Source organism: Tursiops truncatus, chromosome X, assembly GCF_011762595.2.
Source record: "Tursiops truncatus isolate mTurTru1 chromosome X, mTurTru1.mat.Y, whole genome shotgun sequence".
Classification (NCBI taxonomy): domain Eukaryota; kingdom Metazoa; phylum Chordata; class Mammalia; order Artiodactyla; family Delphinidae; genus Tursiops; species Tursiops truncatus.
Genome location: NC_047055.1, coordinates 116,571,378 through 116,586,179, shown reverse-complemented (window position 1 = coordinate 116,586,179; position 14,802 = coordinate 116,571,378). Strand labels below are relative to the sequence as shown.

At 42.2% G+C, this 14,802-nt stretch overlaps 1 protein-coding gene across 4 annotated transcripts in view; it reads left to right on the top strand.

The window, feature by feature from the left end:
• Positions 1–14,802, top strand: part of BMX (BMX non-receptor tyrosine kinase) — a 50,124-nt gene that overhangs the window by 16,495 nt on the left and 18,827 nt on the right. For 3 of the 4 annotated variants that reach the window (XR_012329388.1, XM_073799581.1, XM_019925617.3), the window contains exons 6-12: positions 1,365–1,429; positions 3,899–4,074; positions 5,565–5,636; positions 6,300–6,353; positions 8,044–8,098; positions 9,421–9,500; positions 13,065–13,192. Coding sequence is in view for 3 of the 4 variants with exons in the window: in XM_073799581.1 (XP_073655682.1) it covers positions 1,365–1,429; positions 3,899–4,074; positions 5,565–5,636; positions 6,300–6,353; positions 8,044–8,098; positions 9,421–9,500; positions 13,065–13,192 (630 nt within the window). In the remaining variant the exon portion in view is untranslated. The remainder of the gene's footprint in view (positions 1–1,364; positions 1,430–3,898; positions 4,075–5,564; positions 5,637–6,299; positions 6,354–8,043; positions 8,099–9,420; positions 9,501–13,064; positions 13,193–14,802) is intronic. The other variant, XM_073799582.1, reaches the window with a different exon arrangement.

The window sequence follows — 14,802 nt, the reverse complement described above, 5'->3', positions numbered from 1 at the left end:
CATGGCCGCTGAGCCTGCACGTCCAGAGCCTGTGCTCTGCAACGGGAGAGGCCTCAACAGTGAGAGGCCCGCATACCACACACACACACACAAAAATCAGTGACTAAATATTCATTGTATTTCCCATCTCAATTAAACTATACAATGAATATTTATTCATCTTAATTAGATCCCATTGCCCTTTATACTCATGAATTGTAATGATTTAATGAACTACACAGAACGGACTGTGCATGGATCTTCCCTCCAGTGTGAAGGGCCAGAGAGTAATGTCTCCTTACAGCATTAATCATTTACCCCAATGATTCTGTCTATGGTCAGCATTATTACTCAGCAGGCCAGATTCCAGCTCTGACTCTGCCCTAACTCCCTGGTAAAGAGCAGGAAAACAGGCCAGAGAGAGCACTACCTTGGGATTATCCTCCTGGGCCCTGTCTGGGTGGCACCTGCCATGTGTCCTGAGTGCCAAAGGCTCTCTGCCGGCCTCTGAAGAAAACTACAGAACGTAGTAGAGGTGTCATGGCTTGCAGACAGCTGTGATATTGTCTGTCTGCCTAAGTGTCACTTCTTCCCTCGGCCTCCTCCTCTGCTGAGCTACAAGGCAGCCCGCAGGCACATCTACTAGGAAGGGAACAGTTGGGCATCTTTGCTTCCTTCTGTTTCCAAAATGCCATGGACCATCCTCTGTCCAAGGTATATATGGCCTATAAATAAGCTGACCATACACCCCAATTTGCTTGGGACAGTCCATCCTGCAGCTGGGGACCTGGCATAATTATTAAAAGCCTACCCATCACTGTCAGAAAGGTTCCAGCTGAGTCAATACACCATATGGTGACCCCACTTATAAGACATACAATGGCTTCACCCTCACAACCTGGATGTCTATCTACATGTGTGAGTAGAAAGAAAAACCAGCAAGTATCCTAACAACGGGGTGGTGGGGGGAAGCATAGGATAAGTTTGTTCACTTATAAATCAGCTATTTCTATGCATCTTGTATGAGCTGATCAAAGAAGAATCAGACATGGATTCTGAATCCTAGGCTCGTAGATACTACCCAATGAGATTAGATATCTGTTACTCAGAGACGAGGTAGAAATGTGGCATAAAGTAACAGTTTATAGAATTTAGAGGACCTTGAATTTCTTATCCACTTGGGAAGATACTGATAATCAATGGTGAAGTGGTATCTGAGTTGGGTATTATACAGGAAAGCAACAGAATCACTCCAGATGTTCTAAGTGCATGTAGTCTGGAGTATTGCTCACACAATCTAGTTCACTCTTTTGATTCATAACATTGGGTGTTTTGCTTTGTTTTATTTAAAGTTTTTTCTGCTATTACTTGGTTTTACTCTTCAGATGCTGATCTGCACATTGAACCCAAAGAAGAAAAACACAGAGTTCCCATCTTCCCAGACAGAGTGGTAAGTCAACATTTCAATTTTTTTCATAGTCAAGATATATTAAATAAACCAAGAGTTGCCAAATTCAAGACTGGAATACATGGGCTTCATTCAGAATGCCCAGCAAAGAGAGAGAAGACGTGACCTATCGCCAACAGCCATGGCGGTAGCAAATAATAAATTCAAACAAAGAACCATTTTATGTTTTTTGCATTTAACGACTGGGCCTTTTTCTAACCTGTAAACGCAAAAAATGATGTATGTGGGAGAAGCCCTTAAGATGGCATCGCATATAACAGGCAGCTATATTGGCTGACATTCCTCCCCCACCACCAGCATGGCTAAGTCTGCCTCGTGTACGTATCCTGGCAAAGGAATGGGACCCCATAGGGCACAAGCAGAATATAATTCTTTCCCTCCATTATCCCTTCAGAGCCACTTGGTGGGCTTTCTTCTCTGTCCCTGAGGTATGTCATTACCTCAGATGACATAAAATTTCCCAATTACTAGTAGTCATGAGAACAGCCTCTAAAGTGATCCATCCAATGTTATAATCCCATGACTCGAAACGTCATTTCAAGTTAAAACATCCCCCCCTTCCCTTAGCTCAAGTCTGCATTCAGAGGGCAGCCTGCTTTGGGGGAGAGGTCAGGGAGAGGCTGACCTGGGGGAGAGGTCAGGGAGAGGCTGAGATTTCTGACGCTTTCAGGATTGAGGCCCAGGAAGAGAGGGTATAATGAAAAAGAGACAGTCATACGTGGCCACTCCCATCATGATTTGGTAGTGGTGGCTTCTGGGTGAGACAGTTTTCCAATGCTGATTCTTTATCATACAGGACACTTTCGTGGATTTCCCCCTGGGGTGGAGTTTTACGACAGAGCAAATGTCTTGACCCTTAGCTCTTCCGGTTTCTAGCCCTCAAACTTTCTACTGGGTCCATTCACTCATCTAGGGCAGAGTTCCTTTCAAGGTGGCTCCCAGCCAACCCTCACTCAAGGGTGGAGTTGGCCTGCAGGAAAACAAACAAAACCTTGATTGCTCTGCTTAGTAAAACTGTACGTGGCTCGCGCTCCCTGCTTTTAGGCTTCCCAGGTAGGTGTCAGCCTCCTCAAATGCCAGGAGACACATAAAATGGCCTCCCTGTGGTTTTCTGGAAGCTCACCTGAAAGTAAGGGAGCATCTCCATCCACCCATCAGCTCTGTGGTGTCTTGGGTACTTATTTTCACCTACACACATTCACACGTACTTACTTCTCTCTTTCTATCTAAGTTAAAACCATATAACTTTTGTAAACCAACATGAAGGACAAAAAGAAATCCATTATTGTCATACGTTGAATTTTTGTCTCCCCAGATTCATGTCCACCCAAAACCTCAGAATGTGACCTCATTTGTAAAGAGGGTCTTTGCAGATATAATTAGTTAAGGATCAAGATGAGATCATACTGGATTAGGATAGATCATAAATTCAATGACTGATGTCCTTATAAGATGAGGGGACACAGAGAGATACACAGAGAAGGAGGCCATTTAAAGACCTAAGCAGAGATTGGACTTATGCCGCCACAAGCCAAGAATGCCTAGAACCACCAGAAGCTGGAAGAGGCAAGCAAAGATCCTCCCCCACAGCCTTTAAGTGAAAACTTCATTTTGGACTTTTGACCTCCAGAGCTGTGAGAGAATAAATTTCTGTTGTCTTCAACCACCAGATGTGTAGTAATTTGTTATGGCAGCCCTAGGAAACTGATGGAATTTTTAAGGTTTGGGAGTTTTAGTCTGTTATCAGTGATATTGCTTTTTTTGGTTTGGATACATGCTCCAGCCCTGAAGCTTGAAAATTACGGCTCTGTAAAACACCTAAGAGCAATGTCCAGAATAAGCGAAGGTCAATTAGTGGTTACCTAGGGGCAGGATGGGAATGGGGACTAACTACAAATGGGCCCGAGAGATCTTACAGGGGTGATGGAAAGATGCTAAGACTGGATTGTGGTGATGACTGCTCAACCTGATAAATTTACTAAAAATCACTGAATTCTACACTTACAAAGGGTGAATTTTATAGTATGTGGTATGTAAATTATACGCTAATAAAGTTTATTTTAAACAAATCTAAGAGCAGAGGATAATTTAGGAGCCCAAAACCATGGCATCTAGTCTCTGGCAAGTAATTCCCTCCCCCTCCCTCCCCCGTTTCTCCCTTCCCCATTCTTCCTTCCCCCTCCCTCCCGCCCTCCTCCCTTCCTCCCCTGTCTCCCCTCCCTTCCTCCCTCCCCTCCTTCCTCCCTCCCTGCTCCCTTCCTTCCCTCCTCCCTCCCTCCCCCTCCCCCGCGCTCCTTCTCCTTCCCTCCCCTTCCTTCCTCCCTCCCCCCCTTCCCTCCTCCCTTCCTTCCGATTTTTTAAAATTTAAGAGCTAATATACTGTGGTTGTTAGTCCCCAGTTCATGCATCTGCGCCTCACTGTGATGCACTAAAATCTCTTATCCCCCGAAGCTGAAGGTCCCTCGAGCAGTTCCTGTTCTCAAGATGGATGAACCATCTTCAAGCACCGCTCTAGCTCAGTACGACAGCGACTCCAAGAAAAACTGTGGCTCCCAGTCAAACGTCAACACGTGGTTTATGCCCAGAGAAGACTGCCCTGACTGGTGGCAAGTAAGAGGACTGAAAAGGTAAACCCCAGCTTCCAGTCTGGCTGTGCGGCGCACAGAGCAGACACTGCCCCACTGCCTTGGAGCTGAGCCTCAACTCGGTCCACACAGGCCTCAGCTGACATAGAGATGCCCTCCGAGAAAATGGTCGGTGCCTGAGCCGGAAGCCTGGGTAGCGGTGGCCCTGCTGAGACTCAGTGGCACAGACTTTCCATTTAGATGATCGTATCTAATGATCTAAGTAATACTTGAGCATTTTATTCCCTTTCCTTTCTCTCCCCTCCACCTCCAAATAACCCCATGCTCCAGAACACCAAATCTTTCAACTATATCCTCTGTCTGAGAGAGCTTCGAGTGGGTTACTTTTTAATGCACTTCGGCATCACTGGCCAAATGACTAGTCGATCGAGTGAGGCCATGGCTGCCTTCTCAGGATGTACACCTTCGCCCACACAGTCTTCTTTGCCAGTTCCTCTTTTCACTTAACATCTGGGACATTTTTCCCATTTGAATACATGAGAACATACTAAATTTTTAATTTTTTAAAGTTTTAATTGTGGTAAAACGTCATGTAAAATTTACCACCTTAGTCATTTTGCAGTGTACAGTTCAGTGGTGCCCATTACATTCCCAGTGCTGTGCAACCTGCCTGATTACTTTGAATGTCTGTATAGTATTCCCCCATGTGGATAAACCTAAGCGATGCACAATTGATGGATACTCTCCACGTGCTCTTAAAAACCACAAAAAGGCTAAATAAATCGCTTAGCATTTTTTTTTCACTTAGCATTTTTAAATGAGCGTTTTCTTATGAAGAACTGAAGGGAAAAAGCTATGTTCGTGAGCAAGGCTGTTTGGGAAGCTGGGGAAGGAGGCATTGCTGTGCTGGGGCTTCTCCAGGCATTCACTGAAGTGTGGTTTTGAGAAAGACCCTGGGCTGTGAAGGCAAACAGGAAGTAGGTCCTATATTCCAAATAACACAGCCTTTGGACTTGGAGAAGTCAGTACTTCCCCATGCTCCGCTTTGCACCCCAAATGAGACAGATAAAATGATGGGTGGCAGAGGATGAAGAGAATCCTGCAGATCCATCTGTGTCCACATGGAGTTAAACGGTTTGGTATTTTCAGGACTTTCCTTTGCAATCATAACAGCAAAGAGGAAAATAACTTATTTTAAAATATATCAGCAACAGAACGCTTGCATACATACAAGAAAATCAGGGCAAACCCAGTCAAGATGATTTATTAATCCAAGTTTTCCTTTGTTTGGGGTTATTATGAGCCATTATTAAAAATTCTCTTTTCTTTAGGCATCCTGTCAAACTACTGCTTTTTAGTGGAGTCCCTGCAAGGATGAAAATGTGAAAATGACTCATTAGCTTCCATTTCCAAACCAAGTGACATATATGGGTCAAACTGTGAAAGCTGAAACATATCTAACAAAACTACTTTTGTCATTTAACATTTATAAACAAACATCAATTTATGAAATGCATCCCTCTTTTTTGTAGCAGTGAAGAGCTGGCATGCAGTAACCAAAGGGAAAGAAATGCTGTAGATCACGGCACCCTAAAGATGTCATGGTAAATCACATTCAGATATTCTTTTACACCCAGGATTTCTTCCTTTGGCAGGAAAACTAACCACATTTGGGATAATTTTGCAACTAGCCTTTACTTTTTAAGGTAAATATAAAACAAATCCAGCTAGTTTGCTTCTCTGAACCCTGCAGGTGGTCTGAGTTGATGGCTTCTGGGTCACGCTGAAATTTCCCACCCATGGTTCATGATATACACTGGTGTTCTCGTGAACACGGACACACCGGGCTCAGGCATCTCTAGCAGGAGGGAAACCAACGTAGAGTTGAGTAACTCTTCTCTGAGAATAGCTCTATGCACAACCAAGATTTTCTCTAGCTTTGTATCACGGCTCTCCCGGAAGCATCCTCAGTTATTTCACGAGCCTGCTCTTCTGACAGAGTCCAAGAAATCTACATTCCTGGGGGCCTTCTGTATCAAGGAGCCAACTTCTCATGAAACTGGGCATGAGCTCAACTTTTAAGCAATTCTCTCTTCACTTTGCTGACACCTTCCCAAGTGCAGAAAAGGGAAAGCTAACAGTCCAGATTTTACTCACATGGATGAAAGCAGGGTGGGATCTGATATGGCACTGGGAGGCACCTGGATTATTTCTTGGTGGGTTTTTTTTTTTTTTTTTGTATTCATGTCATTCCCTCTCTTCTTAAGGGGATCCCCTGAGTCAAGTTCATCTGAAGAAGAGGAAAACCTTGATGACTATGAGTGAGTTTTGAAAGTCCTCTGTGTTTCTCTTAAAACTAGACATAGATGTTTCTATTGTTTTCTCCCCCTAAGGTTACAAGCAGATGGTTCAACCTTGCTCAGGAGGCTGTATTTACATGGAGGCACTCATGTGAGGTTCTGGGCCATGTATCTGGAGGATGGGTGACAAGGAACTGGGTTGTTGCTAATGAAAGTATTTTTCCCCAGTCTGGATGATCTAAACCAGCTGCACACATTCCTGGGATCTATCACACACCTGGCCTCCTCTTCATTTCGCTTTGACTTCATAGATGCAGCCCATGACATTTCTGCTGATTATTTCTTCCCTGGAGGCTCCTTGCCAGGATGATGTTTGAAGGCTCTTATTAGCGTTGAGTCCAATTGTGAAGTTAGTTATGATGCAGTAATTTTACAAGGTAGCACAACCGAGCCTTGAATATCACAGCATTTATGTTGAGAGATTCCTATTCCTAGAGTGACCTTATCATTGAACATCCAAACTAGGACACTTTAGAAAGAGAAAGAGTGCACTGCTCAATGTTACATCTGGACATCAGGCATAAACTGGACTCCTCTGGGCAAATAAGAACGTGTGATCGCCCCAATTATACTGAGACAGGGTGGTCTTAAGTGGTTGTTAAGGTCCTTTCCAAAATCTAAGACTCTACCATTCGACAACAAATAGGGACAAAATAATCGTCTCCTGGACTTAAAGTCTGGCATTAAGGAGAGGTGGGAGTAATGGCACAGTGCATCTCTCAGACACCTGCTACCCAACAGCGACCAATTCAGTTGGACACTAGGATAACACATATTTCTAGTTCTGGTTTTGTAGGAGTGCTGTTATTGATTCATTGGCTACGAGCGCAGTGAGAGCATTTACAAAGTACATGTCACTCTTCACCACCTTCTAGTTCCCCTTTAACTGTAGCTTCTTCCCCAACATCTACCCTCTGGAAAGCGACTACTGGAATCATTCAAACTAAGATAAAAATGACTGAGATACAAAATGTAAAACCGACAGCTAGTGGGAAGCAGCCGCATAGCCCAGGGAGATCAGCTCGGTGCTTTGTGACCACCTAGAGGGGTGGGATAGGGAGGGTGAGAGGGAGGGAGACGCAAGAGGGAAGAGATATGGGAACATATGTATACGTATAACTGATTCACTTTGTTATAAAGCAGAAACTAACACACCACTGTAAAGCAACTATACTCCAATAAAGATGTTAAAAAGAAAAATGACTGAGAAATGCTAGCACAAAGATTATTCAAAGATATTTATACTTTAACAGGTGACAAAGGCTTAAACCAAAGGGAGACAACCTCGAATCATGGATTTTAGTCTTTCGCATTTAGATGAATTGGAAGGTTTTCTTTGACTTGGAAAGCCCAGATCTGACCATATAGACAGTCTCCATCTCCATCATTTCTAGATTCCAATGGGGTGTGAGAGGCGTGCATTGGGGAAATGATCAGGAAAGATATGCAGGCCCCACCCCAGAATCATAACTGGGTGGCGGAGACTTAGGAATCTGAGTGTTTAGCAGCTCCTCAAGTGATCCTCTTGAACAGCCAGGTTTGGAAAACCCTGATCTGGGTCAATGCCTCATTTTACAGGTGAGAAACTTAAGTGACAAGTTATGCAATTAAAACCTATTAATTCTCAAAACGGAATTCCTTTCTATTGCAGCTGGTTTGCAGGTAACATCTCCAGGTCACAATCTGAGCAGTTACTGAGACAAAAGGTAAGTAGTCTAGTCTTTAAAATAGCCTCTAAGAATGTCTTTCTATTGTTGGGCGTGGAGGGTAATGCACTGCTCATAGAAATCTTACTGCTAATTATACAGTCAAGACGTCATAGTGTTAATTGCCCACCCTGTGGGTTACCAGGCCCTTCACATCTAGCCACTTCCTCTAAGCCCAGTGCTCTATAATAAACCACTCCAAAATTTAGTGGCTTGAAACAACAAGCTTTATGATTCTTCACCGTTCTGTGAGTCAGCTGGGCCGGCAGTTCTGCAGGTTTTGCTCAGGGCCACTCATGTGGCTGCATTCAGCTGGTGGATTGACTAAGGGTGGGATCAGCTGGGGTAGTCAACCAGGCCATATTCCATCTGCCATATTCCATCTGCATGTGGCTAACTTGGGCTTCCTCACAGCATGGTCATCTCAAGGCAGTGGCTGAAGAGGCCAAGCCCCACAGTTCAGTGCAAGCAATTACAGAGTCTCAGCTTTTGCCATGTCTGCTAATGTCCCACTGGCCAAAGCAAATCACCTGGGCCAGCCCATAGTCGATGTGGGAGGGGACTACACAGGGCAGGAATATACAGAGAGATGATTTACTGGGGGCCACCTGTACCTCATACTTCCAGCCTGTCACTAAAACCATTAGCACCTAAACCGGAGTACAGCAGATGTAATGGGGAATAAATCTATCGGATTTTGGTACTAATTGGTAATGGACTTTCCAATTGCAAACTCTTTTGACCTACAAAAGTGACACTTTGCTATAGTTCAACCTAATACGACACACACCAATTATTTCTTGGAGGGGCCCTAGTGAGAACGTGGTGGTCACTACCTAACTCGCTATTTCGCCACATGCACAGTTTAATATCCACTTCGTCTAAATCTAAACCTGCTTAGAATCGGCACATTACAAAAGACAAGTTGAGCATAAATTTAATAAATGATTTGTTCTGCATCTTTGGTTTTCTAAAACCTTCCAAGGGCATGATATGGTGATATGTGGTTTTAAATTTTATTTCTGAAAGATGAAAACGTTAGGCTTGCACAAACACAAAACAGGGAAAATTATCAGAGAAGGTTAAAAATTAACTGGGGAGGAAGAGTTGAAGCACACAGGGTAGATCTATAAAGACACTGAGTGAGAGAAGGAGGAAAGCTAAACCAGGGGTCCCTTCTGTGCCAACTGGTGAGTAATCTGTACCATCAATGTCTAAAGTGGATCTAAAAGATCTACTTTCCGACCAACCTACCAGGGCAAATCGTTTTCAAGAATAATGAAAATGTTTTCTGTCCCTTCCACACTCTCCTTCCTATTTAGGGAAAAGAAGGAGCATTTATGGTTAGAAATTCCAGCCAGCCGGGAATGTACACAGTGTCCTTGTTTAGTAAGGCTATGAAGTAAGTATGATGCGGACTTCTTTCATCTTCTTGTGTATGCTCTTTGAATATGCTGGTCATTCAGTCACATTTGGGGATAAAATCCCATCTTTAAGCTCTGGAATTTGGGATCAAAGTATTTCTGTGGAATGTGACCATTCGTAGTTGCCTTCCCCCGCCCCACCCCGTACTATCAAGAGGCTGTTTTCTGGGCGATTCTCTCCTGCCCATCCCAGACCGCAGCAGAGCGCCCAGTGCATGGCGAGCCTTTAACATTGGTTAAAGGCATCCTGCGTCATTCCCCCTTGATTCATCCTAAGCCTGGAAAGGGAAAAATAATAGCAATGGTGCCTCTACACTCTTGGCCCTAGCCACCTGCTGAGCTGAGAAACCTAGCCCGGTGTCTGGTTTTTAGTAAGTCTTTCCAGTGCGAGCAGGAGGTTGAATCAGTGTAGCTGTGTTCCCTGCATGGCTTCTTTCTGGGGTGCTGTCCTGTTGGTGTGGTTAAGAGTTCTGGTGTTAAGCTGCACCTCTCAGTCCAAATCCTGACTCTGCCATTTCAAAACGTTATGACACTAGGCAAGTTTCTTAACTTCTGTGCCTCAACTTCCTCATCTGAAAAGTGGACATAATAACCATTATTATGTTCTATGGATGAAGTGGGTTAATTCACAAATTGGATCAGAACAGTGCCTGACACAGAGCACACACTTAATAAAGTAATAGTAATCACTAGCATTGTTGTTGCTGGGAAACAGTAATTCTACCTGCCCTCCTCCCCCGCATGCTTAGGTATATAAGGCCCCACGGTTACCTCAGGCAAGTCACCCTCACCAACATTAGGGTCCCCCTCCAGAGTCTTACAAGCCACTTTCCCATTGGTTGTTAGCCTTTTTGTTCCTTCTAAACATCCTGTGAAGCAAACAGGAAAGCTGTTTTTATTTACACCATTTTACATATGAGAGGACTGAGGTTCAAAGAGAGCTTTTATTTTTTCTTTTTTTAATATCTCTATTGGAGTATAATTGCTTTACAATGGTGTGTTAGTTTCTGCTGTATAACAGAGTGAATCAGCTATACATATACATATATCCCCATATCTCCTCCCTCTTGCGTCTCCCTCCCACCCTCCCTATCCCACCCTCTAGGTGGTCACAAAGCACTGAGCTGATCTCCCTGTGCTATGCGGCTGCTTCCCACTAGCTATTTTACATTTGGTAGAGTATATATGTCCATGCCACTCTCAAAGAGAGCTTATAAAGACCACCCTCAAAACTAATAAATGACAGACTTGAAGCCAGGCCTTCAACAGCCAAGTTCATGTTCCCTCAATCATATCCCTGTATCTATGCTGAAACCACCCAATGTTTTGGAATGAGAATCTGGTCAAATCTCGATTAGGGCCATTTGAAAAAAAAAGTCTATGTGTGCGACCCCTTTTTTAATACTTGGATTGAACGACCTTGAATGACTGAAGGGCCTTGGTGGTTTCTCCATGTGCCCTGCCTTGTGGTGCATATATGTATTTTTTAAATAATTAAGTGATGAAAAAGTTATTTTATTTCGGGAATTTTTTTTACAGCGTACCTACCTCCAATTTGAGATAACAGCATGTACCATAAGCATTCACATGGCATTTTCCAGTGCCAGAAGCCACATCCCCGGTGCACCTCATGTACTAGCTTGCAAACTTGGATGCTGACTAAAGCCAACCCAGTAAGAAGGGGGAGAAGGCTTGGTTCACTGACTATCAAAAGCTCTATGGCTGAATGGAGAACAGTATGGAGGTTCCTTAAAAAACTACAAATAGAACTACCATATGACCCAGCAATCCCACTACTGGGCATATACCCTGAGAAAACCAAAATTCAAAAAGAGTCATGTACCAAAATGTTCATTGCAGCTCTATTTACAACAGCCCGGAGATGGAAACAACCTAAGTGCCCATCATCGGATGAATGGATAAAGAAGATGTGGCACATATATACAATGGAATATTACTCAGCCATAAAAAGAAACGAAATTGAGCTATTTGTAATGAGGTGGATAGACCTAGAGTCTGTCATACAGAGTGAAGTAAGTCAGAAAGAAAAAGACAAATACCGTATGCTAACACATATATATGGAATTTAAGAAAAAAAAAAGTCATGAAGAACCTAGGGGTAAGGCAGGAATAAAGACGCAGACCTCCTAGAGAACGGACTTGAGGTTATGGGGAGGGGGAAGGGTGAGCTGTGACAAGGCGAGAGAGAGGCATGGACATATACACACTACCAAACGTAAGGTAGATAGCTAGTGGGAAGCAGCTGCAAGGCACAGTGATATTGGCTCGGTGCTTTGTGACAGCCTGGAGGGGTGGGATAGGGAGGGTGGGAGGGAGGGAGACGCAAGAGGGAAGAGATATGGGAACATATGTATATGTATAACTGATTCACTTTGTTATAAAGCAGAAACTAACACACCACTGTAAAGCAATTATACCCCAATAAAGATGTTAAAAAACAAAAAATGACTGGGAAAAAAAAACAAAAAAAGCTCTATGGCCCTCAGGGCCTCCAGTTTCAGCCAAACCTGATGTCAGAAGTCCTCTTAGTTAAGCTTCTTGACACCAGAGTCATTTTTGAAGGTGGCTACATAGAAAAAAAAAATCAGCAAATAGATGAGGAATCAAATGAAAAGAATCCCAATGAAAGACTACAGAAGCCTTCTTTAATGAAACACCATCATTCGGCTGGAGTGAATGTGATGCTCAGACCAAGAGCCAATGAGCCATATGCAACAAGAAAGCATCCTTTCTCCTTTTTATAACTGTGATTCTAACGAGGCTGACATTACAGCAACAAGAATATATTAACAGTTTCTTATGTGCCAAGCATAGTGCAACTGATATACACATACTCTCATCTGAGCTTTCCAACAACTGGATGAGGTAGCTAGCCAGCAATAGGAATGCACTCAAAGCCCAGTTCTTGACTGCTACGCTACACTCTAACATCTAAGACAGGCATATCATTCCTGGTTAGCCTAAATCAACGTGCATCAATTCATCACTATTTTCTACAAGTAGAGCAACAGAAAAAAAAAAAAAGTTTTATGGGAAAAAGGCACAAGTTCGCATGAGGAATTTAAGGCTATTCCCACCAACTGCAACCTGTACACTCCACTCCCAAAAGAGCTTCCCATCCACAGCCTAATGACCTTTGCCTCCCACCTTTTAATCTCCATTACTATCCTAAAAGAGAATTAATGTTCAGAATAATGATCCTAAAAACTGCAGGGCTCTCAATCACCAAAGGAAGATGCCGGCTTTATACTTACTAAAGGAAGAACGGTACAGAAAGGGGGGATTTTATTATAGATGAATTCTGTATGAGCACAAAGGATCCACTGAGTTCAGAGAGGACCCCTCTTCCGAACTTATGGATTATCGTGGACACCTCCAGAAACACACTAGATGTCAAGACTCAGAAGCCACCTCTGACTTCCCTTTCTAAACTCTGCAAATGCACATAATGATTTAACCATTATGTAATCAAGCTTCACTTGTTTATTAAAAACATTCTAACATTCTTTCTTCCTTACTAGTGATAAAAAAGGAACCGTCAAACATTACCATGTGCATACAAATGCCGAGAACAAATTGTACCTGGCAGAAAACTACTGTTTTGATTCCATTCCAAAGCTTATTCACTATCATCAACACAATTCAGCAGGTAACTTGGTTCAGTTTTTCTTTTATGGGTCCTTGTTGATAAATATAAATTTTCTTGGATATTACTGACCCTCCTAATACTCTTTCTTTTAAATTGAAGTATAGTTGATTTACAATGTTTTAGGTGTACAGCAAAGTGATTCAGATATATATAATATATATATATTCTTTTTCAGATTCTTTTCCATTATAGGTTATTACAAGATATTGAGTGTAGTTCCCTGTGCTGTACAGTAGGTCCTTGTTGTTTATCATTTTATATACAGTAGTGTGTGTATCTGTTCATCCCAAACTCCTGATTTATCCCTCCCCCCACTCCTAATACTCTTAATTATATAAGGAATCATGAAAGTAGGGGAAAAATGCTCTCAAGCCCTATGACTGTTGTGATTTTTAACCTACATTTCCTGGAATATAACATTATATACTCTATAATGCCAGGAAAAATGAAGTTGAGTGAGTTCAGTGACTTAGAAGTAGAGATTCTCTTTATAAAAATATTTGCAGTTTTTTTCCTGCCTACAGAAGTAAGATGACTGCAAAATTCAAGCAATATAGAAATGTGCATCATCGGAGAGATAACCTTCATGGACAAGCTGGTGTCTATTTTGACAGAATTTTTTTCTATGCTGACACTAACATTTATTATTCATTATATATATGCATATATATAATATATATGTATGTACACACATTATATGTTTACAGATATGAGATCATTCTATACATACTACTTTTCAGCCTGCTTTCTTTACTCTGCATGTCTTAGAAGTCTTTCCATGCACATGTGTATAGCTCACTCTGATCTGTTTAATGGAAATCTATTGTAGAATTACTCCGTAATTCATTCACCGAACCGTATACTGATTAGCAGTTGGATCATGAACAATATTTTCACATAACAATGGCTGTTTCATGCAAACATAGCTCTGTGTACCTGTATGAGTGTCTCTGTAGCCAAATTCCCTAAAAGTGGAATTTGAGATAATGGTTAAGAAGTTTAAAATTCAGACACTGTCAAATGCTATTCAGAAATGTACGCTCCCACTAACAGCAACACTTCATCCTCACTGACCCTGGGTGCTATCACTCTTTTTAAATTTTGCCTAATTGACTGATACAAATAGTATAAAATAATATAAAAATATATAGAAATCCCTTGTAATGGAAGTATTAACTAACCTTATTGTGGCAATCATTTTGCACTGTAGACATGTATCAAATCATCACAGTTGTACTCCTTAAGAGTTACCTATGTTATATGTCAATAAAATCTCAATAAACCTAAAAAAATGAAATTTAAAAATCCACTCTAAATGTCTTATCTAGACTAGTTCCACTTACAGGCAGTGACTGGATGAATTTCCAACAGTTAGTAAAACTAAGCTGTGGGATCAGCATCAAACTTGTGCAACTCTACCTGACCTGATCACAGGCTCTTACTCCTGGTGTTGATTTTAGTTTTTATTTGTATTTTTCCATGGTCCCAATTTCTTCAATTGTGTATTTTAACATGTAGCACCTGAAAAATACACTTTGGAAAAGGTATTGTATAAATAGATGTCTCCAAGTGGAATGATTCCACTCCAGAGGAGACACAAGAAATTCCCC